This window comes from Podarcis erhardii (assembly GCF_964252035.2).
Source record: "Podarcis erhardii genome assembly, chromosome: 5".
NCBI classification, from domain to species: domain Eukaryota; kingdom Metazoa; phylum Chordata; class Lepidosauria; order Squamata; family Lacertidae; genus Podarcis; species Podarcis erhardii.
Genome location: NC_138509.1, coordinates 30,978,935 through 31,002,948, shown reverse-complemented (window position 1 = coordinate 31,002,948; position 24,014 = coordinate 30,978,935). Strand labels below are relative to the sequence as shown.

At 47.4% G+C, this 24,014-nt stretch overlaps 1 protein-coding gene and 1 long non-coding RNA gene across 3 annotated transcripts in view; one reads left to right on the top strand and one right to left on the bottom strand.

The window, feature by feature from the left end:
* Positions 1-13,631: 13,631 nt before the first annotated feature.
* On the bottom strand, positions 13,632-21,947 carry LOC309341984. The gene is made up of 3 exons (XR_014156634.1): positions 21,416-21,947; positions 15,007-15,200; positions 13,632-13,916 (listed from the first exon to the last, which is right to left on the bottom strand). It is a non-coding gene; the product is annotated as an uncharacterized lncRNA (long non-coding RNA).
* A 230-nt stretch (positions 21,948-22,177) lies between these two features.
* Positions 22,178-24,014, top strand: part of UNC5B (unc-5 netrin receptor B) — a 171,633-nt gene continuing 169,796 nt past the window's right edge. For both annotated transcript variants that reach the window (XM_081861782.1, XM_081861781.1), the window contains exon 1: positions 22,178-22,765. In XM_081861782.1, coding sequence (XP_081717908.1) covers positions 22,669-22,765 — 97 coding nt within the window. In that variant the 5' untranslated portion in view covers positions 22,178-22,668. The remainder of the gene's footprint in view (positions 22,766-24,014) is intronic.

The following is a 24,014-nucleotide window of genomic DNA, read 5'->3' as shown; positions in this document are numbered from 1 at the left end:
TTACAGATGTTAAAAGTTTTTTTTCCCCTCCATCTCCTTGTAAATTTGTGGATGCAATAAAGTGAAAACTGCTAGGCTTGCAGCCTGAACCTGTGCGTGTTTACTTGGATGAAAGTCCACTGTGTTCACTAGGGCTTCATTACTAGTAACTGTGCATTGATCTGCAGTGCCTTCTGTTAAGTGGTCATGTATCCTTATCACAAAAGTTTAAAGGACTACGTTTGCCTATAAGCAACCCATGTGTTGTGATTCTCAGATAAGACCTTGCTCAGTGTCACACCGCCATCTGAAGTGCATTGGGTGGGTACATATGAAGAGTCTTTCTTGGTAGCGGCACAAAATTTTGGAACTGGCTTCTCCATGAGACACACCTGACTCCCTCCTTTCCTGTTTTTAGGCACCAGGTCAAGCCACTATTACTTGGGTGAACATTTCCCCTGGACAGTGGTTGACTGTCCTAGGTCATTTCCCAATGTGCATTCTGTTATTCTGTTGCAGCAAAACCAATAAGGAGGCTTGTGGCACCTTAAAGGCTTTATTGTGACAAGCTTTCATGGACTAGAATCCATCAGTTGGCTGAAGCGTAATCCACAGTTACAGGGGATTTGGTAGATAAATAGGTAGATAAATAGATAGATGGTAGATAGATAGACGCACACACACACACCTTGGGGGAGGTCCAAAGGAAAGGAAATGCAACAAAATGCAGATAGCGACAATTCAATTAGCGCCAGAATGCTTGCAAAATAAACACAGTGACCCTTTACAACCACAGGGATGGGGGGGGGGGCAACCAGCCATGAAATGCTGAGTTAAACGTAGCTAGCTCATTACAATATTCTGTTTAATTTTAGAGAATCTGCTTGTTTTATTGATATCAATTTTTAATGCATATTATTTGTATTTTAAAATGTGTCATGAACCCCTTGAAAATCCTTGATGAAGAATGGGATAGAAATGTCTCAACCATACAAAATGTTCCCTGGAACGACAGTCCTATGCTGCAGACATGAAGTGCAGAATGCAGAACTACAGGAAATCTATGGTGGAGATGTGCATGCCCTCCCTTTTCATCCCAGTAGGTGGCACCCTCTGGCAAGAGTACAGCGTCAGCTTAGGGTTTCCTATGACTCCGAAACATTTGCATTTGCAAAGTCTTTCTTCTGACACTCACCCTGCTGGTCGCATACCTATCCTAGCAATCATGGTGTGTGCCAAGGCCTTATATGACTCCACCTCTTTCTCCTCCTCCCAGGAAGATGTGGGTTGTCCATGTGGGTTTTATGACACAGAGACAGTTTGGATTATCATCTTTCGCAGGGCAACTGCATGAAGTCATCACAAGCTGACGTTATGGGGGAGGAGTGGAATTGGGATGACTGGTGAGAATGTTCCTTAGTGATGGCTTTAGCTACAATCTGCTACCCTTTTCCTTGGGAGTGAACTCCACTTCCGAGTCAACCTGCACAGGATTGCACTGTTGGTGACCCTCTGGCCCAAACTATGCTTTGAAGCAGAGATGAGGAAACGCTGGTCCTCTAGATGTGGCTGGACCACAAGTCTGTGGCTGGGTCTGTTGGGAGCTGAAGTCTGTCTGGAGAGTCAAAGGACGCCGTCCACCCCATTCATGTTTTAAAGATTTCCCAAGGCTGAGGTATGATCTTGACTGGTGTCAGAACCTTCACAAGACTGCTCTCAGTTCTGTGTGATTCAGCAGAGGAAACACAGCCCAGAATAACTAAGGAGATAGTACAAGAATACTTGGCTAGTCTAGATGTATTCAAGTCTCCAGGGCCAGATGAACTGCATCCAAGAGTATTAAAAGAACTGGCAGATGTGATCTCAGAACCACTGGCAGTCATCTTTGAGAATTCCTGGAGAACAGGCGAAGTCCCGGCAGACTGGAGGAGGGCAAATGTTGTCCCTATTTTCAAAAAGGGAAAAAGAGAGGACCCAAATAATTACCGCCCAGTCAGTCTGACATCAATATCAGGGAAGATTCTGGAGCAGATCATTAAGCAAACAGTCTGTGAGCACCTAGAAAGGAATACTGTGATCACCAATAGTCAGCACGGATTTCTGAAAAATAAGTCATGTCAGACTAACCTGATCTCGTTTTTTGACAGAATTACAAGCCTGGTAGATGAAGGGAACGCAGTGGATGTAGCCTACCTTGATTTCAGCAAGGCATTTGACAAGGTGCCCCATGATATTCTTGTAAAGAAGCTGGTAAAATGCGGACTTGACTATGCTACCACTCAGTGGATTTGTAACTGGCTGTCTGACCGAACCCAAAGGGTGCTCATCAATGGTTCCTCTTCATCCTGGAGAAGAGTGACTAGTGGGGTGCCACAGGGTTCTGTCTTGGGCCCGGTCTTATTCAACATCTTTATCAACGACTTGGATGATGGACTCCAGGGCATCCTGATCAAATTTGCAGATGACACCAAACTGGGAGGGGTGGCTAACACCCCAGAGGACAGGATCACACTTCAAAACGACCTTGACAGATTAGAGAACTGGGCCAAAACAAACAAGATGAATTTTAATAGGGAGAAATGTAAAGTATTGCACTTGGGCAAAAAAAATGAGAGGCACAAATACAAGATGGGTGACACCTGGCTTGAGAGCAGTACATGTGAAAAGGATCTAGGAGTCTTGGTTGACCACAAACTTGACATGAGCCAACAGTGTGACGCGGCAGCTAAAAAAGCCAATGCAATTCTGGGCTGCATCAATAGGAGTATTGCATCTAGATCAAGGGAAGTAATAGTGCCACTGTATTCTGCTCTGGTCAGACCTCACCTGGAGTACTGTGTCCAGTTCTGGGCACCACAGTTCAAGAAGGACACTGACAAACTGGAACGTGTCCAGAGGAGGGCAACCAAAATGGTCAAAGGCCTGGAAACGATGCCTTATGAAGAACGGCTAAGGGAGCTGGGCATGTTTAGCCTGGAGAAGAGGAGGTTAAGGGGTGATATGATAGCCATGTTTAAATATATAAAAGGATGTCACATAGAGGAGGGAGAAAGGTTGTTTTCTGCTGCTCCAGAGAAGCGGACACGGAGCAATGGATCCAAACTACAAGAAAAAAGATTCCACCTAAACATTAGGAAGAACTTCCTGACAGTAAGAGCTGTTCGACAGTGGAATTTGCTGCCAAGGAGTGTGGTGGAGTCTCCTTCTTTGGAGGTCTTTAAGCAGAGGCTTGACAACCATATGTCAGGAGTGCTCTGATGGTGTTTCCTGCTTGGCAGGGGGTTGGACTTGATGGCCCTTGTGGTCTCTTCCAACTCTATGATTCTATGATTCTATGATTCTAACCCTTGTTTGAAGGCCCCAGCAACAGAGATGGTGGGACTGACAGACCAGCTGGTTGAACGGGACTCAATGTGACTCAAATAAGTACTTGGTAGGCTGAAGAACGGTCACGTCTGGGATTGGTATCTCTGAGGTTAACTCTACTAAGCAGTATAACAGGAACACAGGAAGCTGCCTTATACTGACTCAGACCATTGGTCCACCCAGATCAGTATTGTCTAAGCAGCATCTCTCCAGGATTTCAGGCAAGAGAAATTCTGAGTCCTACCAAGAGATGCTGGGGATCGAACCAAGGACCCCCTGCATGCAAAGCAGATGCTCTACCATTGAGCTACCGCCCTATTGGTATTCCAGTCTCCATTTATGTGAGCAGAAGGCTTTTTTAGGTTGGTAGGTCTGCCCATAAGTCAATGCCATACCTCAGTACTGATCTGGTGGGGAAGGGACAGTGAACCAAGTGACTGCTTTGTAACCAGAGTCTGTGGAGGAAGTTGCTCTGGTTACAAGAGCTATGGAATTGGCTTCTTTTGATTGTATCACACCTTTCCCCAACACACACACACAACCCAAGGACCTCAAAGTGATGGTCTAGCCTCACACAGCAAACTTGAAGGAGGCAGTGTGACTCACCCTAGGCTTCAAAGCTAAGGGAGGTTTTGAAGCCTGTTTGCCTATGCCTATGTTGTACCACTTTTACACACTCTTGGGGAGTCCTTTTCTTTATCCAACCCATTCCAAATGTAGCTGCCATAGAACGTATCAATATCTTTACTTAGCCTTTCCATTTTACTCTCTCAGCGCATGTTCCTTTTCTTCCTTCACCTCGCAAATTCCTAATTAGGTTGGAGTGACTGTCAGACACAATAGTGTAGTTATGCGTAATTTATGCAGATTGCCTTGAAGACCAAAGCAGCCTTGGAATGGAATGGACAAGGGCCTCTAGCTAACCTAGTGTGTCCCTACCGAAGGCTCCTTCCATGTTGACCAGGGCTGAAAATAACAATCCAAAGTGTGCTAATCTCCCTGAGAACCATCAGTCGCATCTTGAAGTGATAAACTGGATTAAGACAGAGGCTGCCAGGGAAAAAAAAGCAGTGGTTGTTTGAAGAAGCAGAAAACACAGTATCAGGCTTTTAAAACGCTTTAGTCTAGTGCAACCTTCATCATTTTCAAGCAGCAGGACTCAGCTTCTCTCTTGCAACCTACCGGCCAGACTAGTTTAGCCAGGGCACTTGGTGCAATTTAAGCTGCTGTTGATTCTTGTAATTTATACTGTATTTTGATTTGCAAAGCACTCTGCGATCTTCATTGTGCTTGCCCTGCGAGGCAGGGTCTCTATGATGTGCAGGAAACAACACCATGATCCTTTCCCCAGCGAAGATTTAGGCAGGTGAGGCTGGATTCGTTCTAACTGTCCTTGCATATAATAGGCTGGTGCGCTGTTTGACTATTAAATCCAACTCCAGCTCTCTCTTGTACTGCAGTTTTCAGCTATACTATTGCTCCACTGGTCCTGGTTATGCCCATTAGTACTGTATCATTGCATTCCATGACCCCGTTGAATCAAAGGAAAACTCTGATCCGTAAGAACCGTCGATGATGAATCAAACCAACTTAGTCTGCTGAGTCCACTTCTTTTAGTCTAACATCAGCCGGCCACATACATTATTATAATATATATATATATATTTATTTATACCCCACCTTTATACACTTGGGAAGCCCACAAACAGAGGAGCGTGGCCTAGAGGTTATAGAGTTCTGGGCTAGGACCTGAGAGACGAGGGTTCAAATCGCTGCTTGGCTAAGAAACTCACTGGGTTTCACAGTCACAGTCTCTCAGCCTAACCTACTTCACAGGGTTGTTGTGAAGATAAAATGTAGAGGAAGAGAACATGTACACACCGTCTTGAGCTCCCTGAAGGAGAGGTGGAAATATAAATTACGTAGATAGATAGATAACTTGACCTCAGTTTCTGGTAGTCAGAAATATATGACTCTGTGCCCCTTCGCCCCACATTTCTGCCCCATTCACACAGCAGATATGGAGCAGACAAATGCAGAATGTGGTTTTGAGACATGAGTAATTTTGGCAAGATCTTACATGGCGGGAAGGGGATCCGGGTGCATCGTTGCTGAAAACGGTAGACAGCCAACATCTACTTTGCTTTTTTAAAAGCTTTAAGTGAATTCATAAAGAATAGATCCATGCATGGTTCTGTATACTCCTGAAATGGTAGCACAAAGCTATTGCAGAGCAATGTATTTGAGGTATGGTACAGTAGACCTCAGCCTGTAGGGAGTGGAAGTGGAGTAGACAGAGAAACCAAGAGGTGAAGTCAGTGACAGGTACAGTCATCCCTTTGCTCATCATAAGTAAGAAGACAGGCAGCCAAGAGCTGGTTGAGGCTGTGAGAGCCATTTGTCTCATTTGCACCCATGGACCAGCCTCTGTTGCTTAGAAGAAGGAGCATGTTTCAGCCTCGAGCAATGCTGATCTGATGGAACTACCTTGGTGCTTACTGGAATGCAGGGAATAATGGCCAACACGGAGACAACAAGGTTGTCATTCAGCCCAGTTTGGGTGGAACGTGCTGGACCAACCACACCATTCAGTTCGGAATGTTACACAGGGAGGGCTGAACTTGCCATTGCAAGTTGACAAATGGGTCACTGCACCCGAAAGTGGCTACGTGAATGGCCCTAAATTCAATGGAATTGCTTAATGAAACTGTCAGTCATAGCCTTGCGAGTCACCACGCTCACCCTAGCCTACCAGCAAAGCAGTACTGCAGCAGTGGTATCACGGCACAAGAAAACAGACTTGTCATGGGCAGATTAAAATGTGCTGTGGTGCTATCATGCATGCAGATTTCAAAAAAAAACCCTCCCTTTTTCTGCTGCACCATTGAGAGAGGATTAGATAGGATGGGCGATTCTTCATGGCCAATGGGATTGCAGCTCTCTGACCCCAAATGCTGCGTTTAGCTACTTGTTATAGCTTCGTTGGGAAGATGTTTTCCTCACGATTCTCTTTCGGTTAATCTTATTTTCAAGGATCTGAAGGGCAAAAGGTTTCATGGTTCGAAGCTGGGTGGGAGCTCTGTGCAGCCGGAGCAAGTCTGAGACTTGTTGTCATATATTCGGTTGTTTCACAGCCCTCCTTGCCTTGTTTATGCTTTCTAACCCTCAACATGAAACATTGCATTGCAGGCACCTTTGGCGTGGTGCAGTGTGGTGTTGCTTGTGACACAAGATATGGGTAATATGATTCAGCAGTTGAAATGTGAAGGATCGCTCTTTTCTGCTGGGGGCTGGTTTTGATATGTCTCACTCAAGCAGCCTATGATTCTACACAACTATAGCTGAAGACGATTGCTTCCCCTCCCCTTCCTTCACAGAGCTTGGTTGAAAGAGGAATCATTGCCAGTGGTGTCCATACTCATCCTGCTTTTACTTCATGGGAAGCGATTCTCTCAGAAACTATCTTCTGTCTCCAGGCTAAGTATACTTTACTTAATTCCAAAGAAGCCAAGTATTCCATTCAACAGTGATGAAGAACTCATTGCCCCAGCTTTGAATCAAACAATGGATGTCCTTGAAACCTTGCAGCTGCTTTTTATTCTCATGATTTTTTTAAAAAAAATATGGATTTATTCTGGTCTGATTTTGTTGTGGATTTCAGAGCATTGTTGGTTTATGCAGCATTGCATAAAGTGTGGGGAGAGACATAAAAAGACTCATGCAGAGAGTGAGCAGGCTAAGAGATGTCTAGTACAGCAATGGCTTGCACAGAAAGCAAGATACATCTCTTGCAGAAAGATAAATAGGCATAGTGCCATTTTCCTTTTTTGTAATGCTCTTAGATGCAGTGTTTCTCAGACTCGGTTCCCCAGCTGTTGCTGGACTGCAACTCTGATCATCCCTGACTACTGGTCCTGCTAGCTAGGGATGATGAGAGTTTTGGTCCAACAACTGCTAGAGACCCAAGTTTGAGAATCACTATCTTAGAGCATCAGAAAGTAGACGAAGCAGGTGCATTAAATTGAGTTTATCATAGAAAATGAGGAAACAGCCATTTTTTAAAAAGATAACCCATTGATTTAAAAGCTTCATAATGAGAAGCTTGGGTGAACCAAAGCATGTTACAGAAGGACCACAAGGTGCTGTGCATACCCAGTCTTGAAATAGACAATAGATTGTTGTTGTTTTCCAGAGAGTAGGTATCATTGTTTCTTAAGAGTCTGTGCACTCATTTCATTGGTCCAACTTTCATCTCTGGACTAAGATTCTGAAGCACATAAAATCCCTGAAAACTTGGGGGGGCGGAAATGGCCAAGGATCATTTGGATGAACTGAATAGAACTGTGAACTGAACATGAATTGAACTCATTCATTTTGTAAAGGGATGAATGTGAATTGGAATTACTTGCTGTTGAGACGTGTTGAACTTGAACTAGTTCCTTTTTAAAACTGAACTTTTCAAGATCTGAAACATGCCAGCAATAGAGATTTCTCCTGATCTGCCTTTCTATTCAGATTCACTTAAAAAAACTGAGGAGTGGAACATACCATTCCACTTAAAAGGAAAGCAATGAAACGTGACAAAATTGTTGGTTGGTGGTTTTTGTTGTTTTTTTAAGAAACTGGTTGAAGGTTGCTACACATGCCAATGTATTGAGATTTACCAATGTTACATAAAGGCAATCTATGATTGCACTATGGATATTTTCATCTGGAGTGTCCATTATTTCTCTCCCCTCCCCTCCACTTGAATGCTTATAATATCAGCTGAAACAGGCAATTGCAGAGACTTCCTGTTGAGGTGGATTTCATCACAGTTGGACTTCAGTCTCACAGCAGATTTTTAAGCTGAGTATTATTGTCAGTCATAAATTGTTCAGACTGAAGGTTATCACAACAGGAACACGGAAAGGAACAAAGCTAAAATATATCTAGACAAATACCCTGGCCAGTATCAAAGCGAATGGATCTTTTTTACTTATTGCATGTTATATGGGAGAATAACCATTACAGTTGATGATATCAGAGAATCGCCATTACAGTTTATTGCATTTAGTTTAGCAAAGCCCATCTAATTTCAAGGCAACTACAGCCTTAAAAGCCACTTTATTGACAACAAATTTATTATAGCTAAGGACATTATAACTGGGTAATTTGGGTATCATTTTATTAATTGCATTGTACTTCATCTTCGCTATTCATTATTGTAGTGTTTTATACGCATGAAACTACTTCGCTTCTTGCAATATTTTATACCAGGGTTGGGGAGCCTTCGGCCCTTCATAAGTTGTTAGACTACAACTCCCATCATTCCCAATGATAATATGAATCCTCTCAAGGTGCCTCAGGTTTCTTTAAACAGGTAACTGCTGACCAACCCCCACTGCACATACAGACCAAATATTCAGTATGGGAATATAATATAATATAATATAATATAATATAATATAATATAATATAATATAATATAATATAATATAATATAATATAATATAATATAATATAATATAATATAATATAATATAATATAATATAATATAATATACAGTAACAAGGGAATGGCTGTGCTAATCTGTTTTATTTATCCTCTGATAGACATGTTGGGGGATCCAATCTGCATCCAACACATACAAAACGATGGAGGGGCATTAGCACAGCCATTCCCATCTTACAAAAGACAAGAAAGGACGTGTATGTGTGTGTGTGAGAGAGAGAGAATTAGCCTTGAAGAAGCACTTGGAAAACTATTTCTCCCTTCCTTTTTAACACATGGTTGTTCCTGGATTTGGTTAGCTTCACCACAGTTGTCCATGCCCTGGTAATCTCAAGCTTGGATCATTGCAATGCACTCTATCTAGGGCTACCCTTGAGGGTGGTTCAGAGGCTGCAGAATGCAACTGCTAGGTTGCATATAACACCTTTTTTGCAGCATTCGCCGAGGCTGCCAATCCGCTACTAGGCCAAGTTCAAGGTTTTTCTCACTAACATTTAAGGCCCTATACAGCTCAAGGTCAGGTTGCTTGGGGGACCACCTTATCCTTCACATTCCACATGAACCACTGCATTCTGCAAGTGGTTTATTCAGCAAGCGAGCACCCAAAATATCAGAAGCCCATTCCACAGTCACTCAGAACAGGGCTTTCAGTGGGGTTCTATGGAACAGCAGGTTCCCGCTATCTCTACTTTCCAGAAATAAGAGCAGCTGGAAGAAAATATATCTGCCTTAGCTTTAAAAAAACAATACAGAATGAACATAAAGTTATTTCTGTACTGTTTTTAGGATTACTTTAGCTGTGTTTCTGATATGCTTGTAAGTTGCCTTGGCAGATGTGTAAAAGGTGATGCAGAAATTACCTATAACTCATAATAGCATAATAATAGATCACTATCATCTATATATCTAATAGTATATATTATTCTATAACAAGTTGTGTGTGCGTGTGTATGTGTGTGGTAAATATTCTTGCTAAATCAAGAAACAAAAATATACATCCTCCCCCTCCATTCATGATGGCTAAAGAACAAAGCCAGTCCGAGTCCTTTTGCTGCCCAATATGAAGGACAAGATCGCATTCCCCCATCCAGTTCACATATAGAAGCTGGTGACAGGGCAGCATCTCACGGCTCACCTGAGGCTGGCAGGCTAACCTGGGCGATACAGAGCAGACCCAATGGCACACACAGCTCTGACCTTCAACACCTGTTGACACTTCCCACCCTCAACACCTGCTGCATGAGGCAGCTGCCTTCCTCTGCCTAATAACAGGGCTGGTGTTGCTAGAGAGCAATTAAAGAACTGGCTTTTTTTTCTTCAGTCTTTCAGAGAGCCATTAAAAAGAGTCTAATTCTCTGTTGGGCTTTTATGAACGCGAACAATTAATATGCTCAGAATAAATGACACAGAGCATAACTGGATTGTGAAGCCTCTCCCCATTTATATATTCATCGGGAGAGTGCAAAACTCTTGTCTTTACCAAAGGACAAGTGCATGGTTCAAGTGTGTTGAGGGTCACTAACTTCTAGAGAGTGGGCTTGAAAGCAGACTACAGATTGTGTTTATTATCCGTCGCATGTGGTTATGAGAATGGAAGCAACCAGAGACATTTATTCCGGGCGGCCTAAAAGGAAACCTTGAAAGAAATATTCTCTGTATTTATTGCATTATAAAAAGGAGCCAGCCAGGTCTGAAGGGACTTATCCTCTGGTGCAGGAAAAAAGGGAGCAGTAATTTGGCAGCCCTGCCCTACAGTCTGTGCTACCTGGTCTCTTGGCATGAGCATAGCTGTCAACTTACAGATTTGAAAATAAGGGACCAGCAGCCTTGAAAATAAGGGATCAGCAGCCAAAATAAGGGACCTGCAGCCTCACCTGTTCCAGGCACTCCAGTCTTCCTGTCCTCCTGCAGTCTGGTCAAACTCATGCTGGTAGCTTCGAGAACACTGTCCAACCAACTTTGTAACCAGAGGTTCAACTGAATAGAATCTGAATCACATGCACCACAAGGCCTATGCAGCCTCAACTTAAGATGGCTCCCTGGCCTGGCTTTGCACTGCAAAGTTTGCAGCAGCACGTGCAACAAAATGGCATCCAGCATTCAAAAAACCCCTCAGCTTGCATTAATTAGCCACACACACACAGCCTCGCCCCCTCCCACGAGATCTCCTTTCCTGTTCCCCCACCATGTGCCCCCACTCCAGACAGACCTTTTCGCCAGCAAGGGTGAGTGGGCCGTCGATGACGTATCCATCCGATTCTGATCCGAGCACTCAGCACAGGTATGTTCAACTTCTGAGCCCCTCTGAGCCAAAGGCAGAAAGCCCAGCCAGCAGCCAAACGAAGCCTCAAGGAAAACCACCGTCACCTCTCCGCTGGGAAGCGCTGAGCAAAGGCGAGTCCCCAGGGAACGCAGCCAATTTGATCAGCACAAGGCATGCAAGCTCTACCCCCCAGTCGTTCTTAGACTTCTTATTGGGTGAGCAACACAGCCAAGCAACACAGTTATAGCCTCCCTCCTCCCTGGCCGGCAGGGAGGGAGGGAGAGGAGCTGCTTCCTTTGAAATTTAAGGGACATCATTTAAGGGACATCATTTAAGGGACATTTAAGGGACATCCATCAATAAGGGACAGCAGCGGGACATGGCACTGGAATAAGGGACTGTCCCTTCAAATAAGGGACGCTTGACAGCTATGCATGAGAGATCTGTCTTAGAAAAGGCCTTGGGGTAACTGTGGAAGAGTTGCAGTTGGGTGCTGTGATTGCACCCAAAAATACATAGTGTAGTCCTAGCAAACCAACTGGAGAGTTGAGTCCCAGTGAACTTGGAAGGCCTTCCTTCTGAGCAAACAGACAAACAGACTGGACTTGCTTACATCCTCGTGCATCTGATTTGGCTCCTCTGTTTGCTTAACTGCCAGGATATTCAAAACTTGGAAGAATTAATGGCCCGTTCCCTAATCCATTGGTGCTAACATCAACTAATGATAGGAAAGGAGGGGGGGGGAGAGAGAGACTGACGTGGTCTAATGTGTTAAAAAAACAACAAAACAAAAGCACACCACCAGTCGTGTTTCCCCTTCATAAGCACTTTGCTAGGCATACATGAGGATGAAGCAATAAATTAATGTTCTGTAGTGGGGGGAGCACCATCATTCTGCCATCTCCCCAGGGCATGTCCTAGCCAAACCGAGGCTCTTAAAAGAGGAACTTGAGGCAAACCTGTAGGGTGTTAGGAGTGCTTTTCCATGTCTCCTGCTGATGGGCCGATTCCCCGTTGTCCAAGTCCCAGGCTCTCATTCACACCCTTTGCTTCCGGGCTGCTGGTGTTCCTCGCACATCCTAGGAGCCTGACAGCGTGAGCCACTGCTTGACCGCAGCCTCATCCCAAGCCTTGGCCTTACTGCTGATTAAGACTTTCGTTGCTGGGCATCTGAGGGTTACGCGGCCAAGCCACCCCCTGACTTTCCTCCGAGGTCACCAGGAAGCAAGTGTGCGTTTTGTAACAAGAGATCTTAATTAGACGGTGGTCGTGGGTGCTGCTGCAGCTGCTGCTGCTGTGTCCCTAGCCTGGCTGAGGCTAAGGTTGCACAGCGCCCCCTTGTGCTCACTTGTTTTACTGCCGCAGGACTGTTTGGGGGAAACTGGAGCTTTAAAGCGGCGTTTATTTCCTCTGTCGAATTCCCAACCCCATCCCCTTTATTTTTAACTGAGCAGTAAATTCCGTTGTTCCTGCAGTTGAGGCCAGCCTAAACTGAAGTAGCACAGTACAGAAAGCACGGTGTGTGTGTGTGTAACGGGGGGGGGGGGGGCTGCTGGCCCTGCACGCTCCATTGATCATTCAGGTCCATCATTGTTTTCTGTGTTTCGTTAATAACTGTGTCAGGAAAGAACCCGGAGGAAAGCTTAAAAGGGAGCTGGAATTCCGCCCCACCCACCCCCGTTGCAACACAGCAATGAATGAGAAACGGCGATGCCAAACTAGCCATCGACGCCGGGAGTTTCTAGGCAGTTAACTAATCTAACAACTTCCACCCCATATGCAATCAGAACAAAATGTTATGGAGCTAGAATTTAAACAGGAGGGAAGATGCTTATTTCTAAAGCGCTGAAAAATCTGTACGTTACATAACGTTGCAGCAGCATGAAATACTGGGCAGAGGATAGAAAGAGGGTTTTGCTGTTAAGAATGCAGAAAAGGGATTTTAACAAGAAAGCAGAATCTGCAACAACATGTTGCCCTGTAGTTCCAGGAAGTCTGCCATGTCTCTCCCCCCACTCCAATACTCCATTCCATTCCATCCCTCCCAGTGTTCTTCCTTGGCCTCATCACGCAACATTCTATGGCCAATGAGCATGCTCAGTCCTCACTGGCATGTTTTGATGTCTTCCCCTCCCCACAGGTTTTCTGAGGATCGTCCAATCCCCTGCAATGCAGGAATATGCAGGTGTCCCATACAGGGATCAAACCTGCAACCTTGCCATTATCAGCATCACACTCTAATCAACTGAGCTGGTTTATTTTATTTTATTTTTACTTCTGCAGACCTTGGCATTGCACCTCCTGATCCCTCCTTTTATACATAAGTGGTGCTGTTTGGGCTACATAAAGATCCACACTTGCAGAATGAGATTGTTAATAGTACATAGGATTCAAAAAAATGAATCTGAGCAAGATTTAGGGAGAATCATGGGCACCCATGGGGGGGCAGGAAGGGAGCTGTTGCTCACCACTCAGATGAACCATAATTTCCAGCTTTTTTTTTAAAGAGTTTATTTCTATCATTTGTAGAACCTGAGATATGAGAAAAAACGTACAGGCACTATTCTCACCCCCCCCCCCCGACAGATTAGCCTGCTCCCCATTTTCAGTGTTTTACTTCCCCCACCCCCTAGAGAAACTCCTGTGGGTGCCCATGGCAGTAGTATCTTTCAATCTGTAAAGTAGCAGAGGATTTTGTTTAAAAATGGAGATCGTAGAACCTTCAGCATTTGTTTCTAGCATTATAATAGCTTTCAGCATTTCAGAGTGACGTTTGTCCAGTCAGCCATTGTCACAGCGATCAGTTACGTTTTCCTGTAAAGCAGGGGCAAGAAACAGAAGTTGTTGGTTTCCAACACTCCTCAGCCCCAGTCAGCATGGCCCAGCAGTCAGAAATGTAGTCCAGCAGTGAAGTTCCTGCTTTTTAAGTCATCAGGGTTTCCCAAACTTGGGTCTCCAGCTGTTTTGGGACTACAATTCCCATCATCCCTGACCACTGATCTTGCTAGCTAGGGATGATGGGAGTTGTAGTCTGACAACAGCTAGAAACCCAAGGTTGGGAAACCCTGCTCCAGATGAACTTTCAGGAAGACCAAGATATAGGGATGAGAGGCCTCTAATTATGAAGGCCTTCTATTAAGTAGTGGCTACAACTGAACTGACCCTTTTGGTGCTGGCCCCTGAACTTCTCTATTTGCTTCTTAGCTGTGTGACAGAACCAGAAACAAGTCCATCCGCCTTGCCATGCCATTCGGACAGGCTTTTGGTGGCTAATGCTTGGTCATCTTTGGTGCCAGGCTCATCATGTTGGCCCCATGTTGTCTTTCTGCTTGGAATTCTATTTGCATTATTAAAGTATTTTAGGTGAACTCCACTTTGGGAACCATTAACATGATTGAAAAAAGAGGGCTGAAATAATGCGTACATTTAGTTTTAAAGCCTGGTCTGTTGCTCACAACAGCCTTGATCTCAGACATTAAGCAAAGAAACAAATCTGGCGTACAAAGGAGATTTTGAATAAATTTGATTAAGAGGATGCTCCATTTCAAGATGATGGTGGGTGTGCTTTTTTATAGAAGCAATTTAGGTTTAGATATCACAATGATTTTTTAAAAATGGCATTTTTCATTTCATGAAAAAAAAAGCTGTGGGCCCCTGCTCCAGAATGTGCTCCTGATCTAGAGTGGAGAAACTCACACCAGTTTCCTGGTGCAAATTGCCCCCTGCCTGGCTGCTACTTGCACCTCAACGTGCTGTTTGCAATAACCAGCACATTTGGGGACACGTAGAGGACTTTCTGCAGGAAATTAGTGCTGTATCAGGAGTATATTCCTGCTATGGAGCCCATGGCTGCATTTCCCCACACATAAAAGAAGAAAGGTGGTCAGATTAGGTATGTACTTACCATAACGTATAGTTGTTACTTCAGAGCCTGAACTATACCAGTCTCCCTCAAGCTTCAGAATGTGTTCTGCTGCCATTCCTCATATACAGTATGTGAAGGATCAGTGCTGGAGTCCAGTGGAAAGCCTTGGGGCAGTGGAAGGTGCCTTCTTTTCTCTTCCCTAGGGTATAGCTCAGAAGTTCGAGAAACAGCACCTGAGAAAAAAGCAATCTGAGCCTTAGATGCTAACGTTGCTCTTTTCCTTGTATGGGCAAACATGAAGACAGTTTACATCTTTTCCAGGTGTTGTGGAAAGTTGTGGAAAGATTTAACTGGAAATTTAAAATGTTTGGGGTGTTAGGGGAGGGGTAGTACCTCTGGTGGGGAACACATCATGCTCCTTCTGAGGTAGTTGGGCCAGCTTTGGTCCCCGCCCTGCACTCAGCTCTCACCTGTGGCTCCTACAAGCTGTCAGCATTTAACAGCAGCCACACCATCTTGTATCTGTGAAGCGGAGTCTAGTCCATTAAAGCTTAAGCCATAATAAAATTAGTTAGTGTTTAAGGTGCCATGGGACTCTTTTGTCAGATGTTTTCTGCAGCAAACTAACATGGTTTTCCAAGTGAAAATATACCTTGCAGGCTTGTTGTAAGGCGGGGTTGAGGAATCCTTCAAATGTTGCTGGACTCCAACTCCCATCAGCCCCAGCCAGCATGAACGATGACTAGGGACACTGTAGTGCAGCAACCTCTGAAGGGCCACAGGTTCCCCATCCCGACTGTAACTTGCTATGACATTTGCGTGCATGGTAAAGGTAAAGGGACTCCTGACCAGTCATGACCGACTCTGCGGCGCTCATCTCGCTTTACTGGCCAAGGGAACCAGCGTACAGCATGACTAAGCCGCTTCTGGCGAACCAGAGCAGTGCACGGAAACAGCGTTTACCTTCCCGCTGAAGTGGTACCTATTTATCTACTTGCACTTTGAGGTGCTTTCGAACTGCTAGGTTGGCAGGAGCAGGGACCGAGCAACGGCAGCTCACCCCGTCGCAGGGATTCAAACCACCGACCTTCTGATCGGCAAGTCCTAGGCTCTGTGGTTTAACCCACAGTGCCACCCGCGTCCCATTTGTGTGCATAAAGGTATACAAATAATGCTGGTGATGGTGATTCAATTTCACACGGTCAGTGCAGGGTGTTGTTTTCCTGAGCAACAGAATGACAGGTGTTCCCCATCCACAAAGACTGCACAGAGGAGTGGGCAGTGGAAGCGCTCTACGAATGGGACTGTCAACAAGCAACATCGCCAAGTGACTGCCTGCCTGCTTCCCTTTCCCCTTGCCCCATTGGCGCCAGCTCAAAAGCAGCCATAGTCAAGCCTGAAGGGATATCAAGGAAAGGCATCGAATTGCACGTAACAAAAGAGCTGGCTGGTTGTGATCCCCTTGCCAGTTACTAAAGTCATACAGCCACCCAGGAAGAAAGGTGCCTCAGTGCAATCTTTGGTGCCCGGAGGAGGAGGCCTAGGCGGTGCAGATCTGATAACTCTGCTCTCCTGGCCTGAAGCATTCCAGGGCCTCTTTAATCGTCGCGGGGCTATTAAAACAGAGACGTCTGGCAGGTGTGGTTGCTGCACCTGCCAGGTGATTATTATATGGTTATCTTCACTCATATGGTTGCATGGACCTTCAATGTTGCACAGTGCTACAGTTGCCTTATTGCAGGGGTGAGAAACCTGGAGACCGAATACAGACCTCCAGGGCTCTCTGTCTGCCCCTCAGGACTCTCCCAGCCCATGTGCTTCCAGACTGCACCTGCTCATTTTCCTCTGCTCTTAGACTGCGTATTCTTGAACTGTGATAGTGCTCTGTTTGCTTTGGAGGAGGGTAGGGAGATGGAGGCTGGGGGCAGCAACTTCCGCCCTTTTGCATGGCTGGAATGTCCAACACAGCTCATCCATGGCTCCACCCACTTTTGCTTCTGACCCCGCCCACCACCGTCATGTGGCTGAAGTTTGCCCTTGAAGTGTCCCTTGGGCTGATATTCCCACTCCTGATTGGTCAACTGAAAAAACCCCTGTGAAGTTGCTCATTATTGACTCCCTCTTTTTGGTGGGGAGGACAGACTTCTAGCTGCTGCTGTTCATGGCTGAATACTAGTCCAAAACTCATTGGACAACAAGGACTCAGCCACTGAATAACTTCTCACTGATCACATGAGAGAAATGTGCTTGTGGTGGAGTTGAGAACTTTATGGTGGAACTCATATCTGAAGACCCCCTTGCCTCCCAACGATGTTCAAGCCTCTAGTCCAGTTGGTCACTACTAAATCTCAGGACAGGGCAGTAAAAGAGAGTTGGTAGCTTGCATATTTTATGCTGATAGAGTTGTGTGTTTCTCTCCGCCCTGCCTCCCTCCCTCCTTGGGTGAATTTCTGACATGAGGCTAAACATTTCATCGTCAGCTATAGTCAAGCAGGGATAGGCAACACAGTGCCCCCCAGATGTTATTGGACTCAAGTTCCCATCAGCCTCAGCCAGCATGGTCAATAGCCAGGGGTAATGGCAGCCGGATTTCTCTCTGCCACAAACTCTCCAGATCACTAAGCTCTGTTACCTCTTCAGCTTCCAACACCTCCTTCTTCCAGTCTTCTCCCTCTTCTCCTTCTGACCTCTCACTGTTGTCCCACCCCGAATCCCTGGGCTCTGAGCCTTCTTCCCTTCCCTTCCCCAGCTAGTTCCTCCCACCATTCCTCTGCATCCAACCAATCCATGAAAGGTTCATAAAGCTAATTTAAGCCTCTGGACTTGATGGTCTGAAGGACTCCACTTGTTTAGATAGGAATATATATTGTTTCACTCTTTGCAATGGTAAGCTGTGTTTGGGGGTCCTCCTGTTCATTCTACTGCACAGGGCCACAGACTCTTGCCCCAAATGCCAACCCAGAATGCACTGGTGCATGCTGTTCTGAAGCAAATGGTGGCCACGGTCATTGCCCGAGTGAGAGACCACGGGAGCCTTGTGTGAGCCAAAGTAAGCTTCATGCAGTAAATCCATGATTGGACCTCTCAGTCTATCTTACTGAAATGCAGCTGCGAGGGCTGCCAATGTGACAGAGGTAATAAAAGAGCGGAACCTGCAGCCCACCGAGCCAGTGTTGTGTAGTGGTTAAAGTGTCAGACTAAGACCTGGGAGACCAGGGTTCCAATCTCCACATGGCCATGAAGCCTTGGCCTAGTCACTGCTACTCGGCCTAATTTACTTCACAAGGTTCGTGTGGACATTAAATGAGGAGAACCATGTATACCACCATGAGCTCCTTGGAGAAAAAGGTGGACTAGAAAAGCAACAAACAAACAAATAAATAAACAGCAAGCTAACTGTAGCCTGAGGGCTGGGGAGGAGGTGTTTGAGAACGCGCCATAGTGGAAGGATAAAATCACACACACACAAACACCACTGCATGACTATGGCCAAAATTGCTGGCACTCTTTCCCTCACATAGCTGCATTTCAAGACAGGCCATTCTTGTGGATCTTCCACATAGATTGGCCCTGAGCTTCCTGGAGGCAGAGTGGGTTATATATAGGTGAAACAAATGGACATTATGGAGCAGGCTGTATGCTTTTCTGACCCACCCACCATCAGAAGTAGGTAGGAAAAGTGTGCGCAGAGCTGTGGAGAGTGGAGTTGCCTCTTCCACTGTCCAAATCCCATTCTGTAAAAATGCAATAATTCCTTTTTTCTAGACAGGAGGAAAGACACATTAAAAACCGTCAGCAGAGTGCAAACAGTCCATCTTTTCTCCTTATCTCTTTGAGATTATCAGGTGCTGCTGTTTTTTGGGGGGGGGTTAACAGTGCTGTGGAGAGGTAGGAAGGGGGTTATTTCTTTATTCACCCCTCTAAGGCTAATCTTGCCTGCTTTCATCTGTCACAGACAAAACAAAAATCAGAACGACCAGCGATGCTTCCTGGACATTTGAGACCTCTGTGGTCTCTGCATCCCCCTTTAACACGCACACTTGCTTGAGATGGAGGGGGAGGGGTGCCCAGCATCCAGAAAAGGAGCAGGGAATGGGGGGCAGCCAGCGAAGTGTACACTTTCAGCCCTGTACTCAAAATTCATCTTTGAGAAAGGAAGGGGAAGGAGGGGAATGTTTATTTAGGGATATTGAACATTAATGGGTTGAGATAGTCCTCTTGTCTCCTTTCCCACATATGACAAACAAAGAACATTTTCTGGTGCTTTTCTGCATGCAGCCATTAAGATTACGGTACTGAAGGAAATGTGCCCTGTGTGAGGCAGCCCTGTTAGCAGTCCCCTGCAGGCAGTTAATTTTGTAGGCCTGCCCTTCTTTAATAAAAACCAGTCCTTTCATACAGAAGAGGTAGAATGGTACATCCACTTCTGCCGCTAGGAAAACCATGCAGGCTCCCAGGTTACACAGAGTTCTGTTCTGACCCTATCAGTTTCCAGCAGCAAAAGGCACAAAAAAGCTGCCCTTCTAAGCACAGCTAGATCTGTTGGTGTGACTTCCTTCTTAACTTGCTTAAGATTACAACTTCATTTAAAAACAAGTCTCACTGATTTAAGGATTGTGTCATTATCGCAGGGCGGATTCTACATAGTACCTGAGCTGTGCAGTAGCTATTTTCCCTGTGGTTCAACAGCATTCCTCACATGGCAACAACTCCCGATGACCCAGAGAAGTTTCCACACCAGTGACATACTCTTCTCGGTACACCCAGCAGTGACGTAGAAACTTCTTGCACTGTTTGTTTGTTTTTAAATGTAGGTAGTAGTTCCTATTACATGTTATAGAGATAGTCGAAAATTGCCACATGTGGAAGCAGTTGCTCAGGTTATGTATAGATCAGCCCTCAAGAAGACTGGTACAGTGAAGCCAAAGAACAATGACTAGTATTTCATGTTTATTTTAGCATCTACGTACTAGATCAGGGGTGGAGGGCTGTGGTCCTCTGTTGCTGTTGCAGTCCAACTCCTATCTGCTCCAGTCAGCATGGCCAGGAGGCAGGTTCCCCATCCAGGGGCATCTTACCCATAGAGGCTAGTGGAGCGGGGCACCGGGGCACCAAGTTCTGGAGGGCGCCAGGGAAGAGGCTGGACGCGGTGCTTCCCAGCATCAGCTCGCTGCCCTCGCCATGCCACATCAAAGCAGCGCCACGCCCGGAGCCTCCGTCTGCCGTGGCCACCGTGGCACGAAGCGGCCAGCTGAGCCGGGAGGTGCCGCGTCCAGCCTCTGCCTCTTCCCCACTGGAGGAACCGCCCTCCAGCTGCTGCCTGCCTCCTCCAGCCCCGCTGGCAGCGCCGTCCTCCCTAAAAAAACTCTGGGAAACAGGGGGCTGGGGGCCGGAGGGAGCTTTGCACCATGGTGCCGAATATACTTAAGATGGCCCTGGCCCCATCCTTGTGTTAGGTGCTGTACATAGAGCAGAAGTGACAGCAGCTGGGATAGCTCAACTGGAAGAGCACAATACTCTTCATCTCAGGGTTGTGGGTTTGAGCCTCAAGTTAGGCAAAATATTCCTGCATTGCAGAGGGTTGGACTAGAAGACCCTTGTGGTCCCTTCCAACCCTGCAATTCTATGATTCTACGACCCACCCGCTCATAAAGTGTGTGACAAATGACAATAGCACCCGTGTGCAATGAAATCCTATGTTTGCTTAGAAAAAAGGATTGCTGACATCAGGGAGAGTTTTCAGTGCGTTTACCATCACAGGGTTATTGAGTTGCATCAATGAAGTTTAAGGCTGCACAGTCACTTGCACAGCTGAAGAGACAAACCACTCTATAAAGTTGGAACTGGAAAGTGGCTTGTCTCTTTAGCATGTGGTGGAAAATTCAAAGAAACATTTGTTTGCAGCATAGTTTCAAGGTCCCCTTGAAACTGTACCAGACACTTGTATATCATTGAATTCATAGAATTGTAGAGTTGGAAGGGATCATGAGGGTCATCTAGTCCAACCCCCTGCAATGCAGCCATCTTTTGCCCAGTATGGGGCTCCAACCCATGATCTTTAGATTAAGAGCCCCATGCTCTACCAACTGAGCTATTTGGCCCAGGGATCACATTTTTTGGAAACCATTGCCTCATATTACACAGGACGGGCATAGCTCTGAATTATCGGCACTGCTTCCTTAATGGTTTAAAAAAAAAAAAAATCAGTGATTTCAGTCAGGGAGGAGGAATGCAAAGGTAAAAATCATAATTCCATCTCCATGCTGTCACCTTCACAGCCCACATCTTAAATTTATCTGGGAATAAGTTCTCTTTTACCTTAGCACCAGAGTTGACAATAGGAAAAGCTAGTCAAGTGAAGGTGCAGAGGGATAGTGGCCAAACTAACAGTACCAAAATCCTCAACCTATGCTTGGAAGTGAAATTGACTTTCAATGGGATCTCTTACCTGTGAGGAGCTCACATTCAATCAAGTTAGGAAGCAGAGCATCACGCACGGAACACGGGCACGTGAGGTGAAGGGGAAGAGCCTGGCACACGGAGCCATTCCTGAGGTACCAACGGGACCTATTGCTTCCCAGGCGCAGCGGAGAGGCTCGCCAATCGCCACCCTTCGGAGAACCTCTTTTGACGCGCCAAATCCAAACATTACCCGTGTCCCGAGTGACTCTGAACCGGTGGTGAAGAGCGCGCGTTTATGGTCCACAGCGCCGGAGCTTTGCTGCAGAAATAACTTAAAAGTGGGGGAAAGTGGGGATTGCAAGAATGTCGTGCGTTAAGGGGAATGCTCTTCAACCAAGGCAGCGCGTATCCGTCCATTTCATAACATTTATGCACCTTAAAACCCCCACAGCGGTTTACAAAAGAGAGGGGGGAAAGCAGCCTGAAACTTCTGAGTACACACGGGCACGAGATCGGGCTGCTGCTCTTCCGGGCTCCCGCCAACTCGTCTGGAGAGGCTCCAGCTCCGTGATTGAGGAGCCGATCCCCGCCGCCGCCGCCGCCGCCGCCGTGTTTTCCGCGCGGCCTGTGGGCCGTCGCTGGCTCCCTGGCGCCCCCCTTCCTTCGCCCGGCTCCGGCTGTCGCTGCGGCTGTCGCCCGCCCCCTCCCGCGGAGCCCTCCTGCTCCTCCTCCTCCTCCTCCCGCCAGCCCGCCCCCTTCTCGCGGCTGGGCTCCCCTGCGCGCGGGACACCTTGGCACTGTCGGAGGAGGCTGGGCGCGGGGAGGATGCGAGGAGCAGCGCCGCGCCGGCAGCAGCAGCAGCAGCAGCAGCAGCGCCAGGAGCCTCCGGCGATGAGAGCCCCGCAGCAGCAGCAGCAGCAGCCGCAGCAGCCGTGGCTGCCCCTCTGAGCGCCGCTCCTACCAACTTGGAGAGCGGGGAGGAGCTGCCCAGCCTGGCACCGCAGGAGCGGCTCGGCGACCCTCTTCCTCGCGCGGCGGCGGCGGCGGCGGCGGGTCTCCCCTTTCCCCGCTGTGGGCAGAGGAAGAGTTGCGCGGACCCCCGTCCGCACAGCGTGGCTGCGAGAGGCGGCGGGAGCAGGGCAGTCTTGGGGCGCCGGGCGGGGAGGCTGGAGCTTTGGAAGGGCTGCCGAGGGAAGAAGCAGCAGAAGAGGAGGGCGCCTCTGGAGAGGGCGAGGAGGCGGCGGCGCAGGAGGAGGCGCAGGAGAGCGGCAGACGCGGCAGCCTCGTCCGCGCCCAGCGATGGCTCCTGCCTGGAGCCGGGGAGTTTCTGGCCCCGGCGGGATCGTCCTGCTCCTGCTGCTGGGGGGCATCGGCAACCTGAGGCTTTGCCACGCAGGTAAGACTCGGCGCGGCTCGGGGGAACGCGAGCGGGGCTGAGGGGGGGGGGGAGAGGCGGGTAGCGCTGCTTCGTCTCTTCAGGACTGTGCTGAGGTGGAGAGAGGAGACTTGTACCCTCTCCGGGTTTCCCACCCGCTTCCTAAAAGTTACCTCAGACTTTCAAACACCCCCCCCACACACACCTACCTCGAGCCCGTTTCCCACTTTGCCGCTTGTGCGTATGGATTCTTCTGCCCGCCGCGCTTATTCCGGCGGCGTCCACTTGAGGAGGGGGGGGGAGTAAAGAAACGAAAATAATTGCTTTGCGCTATCGCCCTCTCTCGCTCTCCCCCCCCACCCCTCTTTTGGTAATCGAACACCCCAAAGAACGTTGCTATTAAGCGATAGCGGGGGAGGGCGGGGGCCTCGGCGGGCCGAGTTTGCCCCGCGCTGGTGGGACCACGGGACGCTTCCCCCCGCTGTTCTCCTCAGACGTCGCGGTTTTGAAGAGAGGGTGGTGGAGAGGCGCTGTTGCCTCGGTCTGAGGGACGGGGAAGGTCAGGGGAAAGAAGTCGTCGTGAGTCAGGGGGACCCGAAGAGGAGAGGTTTCCACAAGTGCATCGGGAATAGTTCCCAAACACAGCCCCCCCCGCCGCCCCCCCCCCAATGCTCGGAAGTAGCTGCCGTGGTGCTCAGTGCGCAGCCTTTCCTCGGAGTGCAGCTCGGAGGAGAGTTTTCCAACCTTCCTTAGGAAAGGTTTTTCTTCTTGCCGCCCAGAAAGGTGAATATATAACCCAGCTCACCTTGCAAAAAAAAAAAGGGTTTGCTTCGGAAGGGGGACGCAGGATCCCCGATCTCGGGGCAGGTGCATGTGAAAGATGCTCGTCCTCTGTGTAAGATTAACTCGGGAATCAAGCCTACTCGATTCACTTACTCCGAGGAAGGCAGCGCTGGGATTCACACTTCGGAGGAGTGAGTTCTGCAGGGTCGTGATGCATGTGTGCGTAAGTTTGTGGCGTTAGGTTGGCAGCCAGTGCGCGCTTACCTGGGAGTAAACCCCATGGAACCTACGCTTGCACCTGAGTAAATGCACTTATCTGTTATATATATGCAAGTAACTGCACACAATTCCCCTGAAATCCAGGTTCCTGGTTAATTGACAGCAATAACTCTTATACTTTTCGCCAGGTGATGGGAGTTGACTGACTCCACTCCTAATTCAAGCAGAAGTGGGTGATGCTGCTCTGAATCTTTGTCATGAGTGCCCA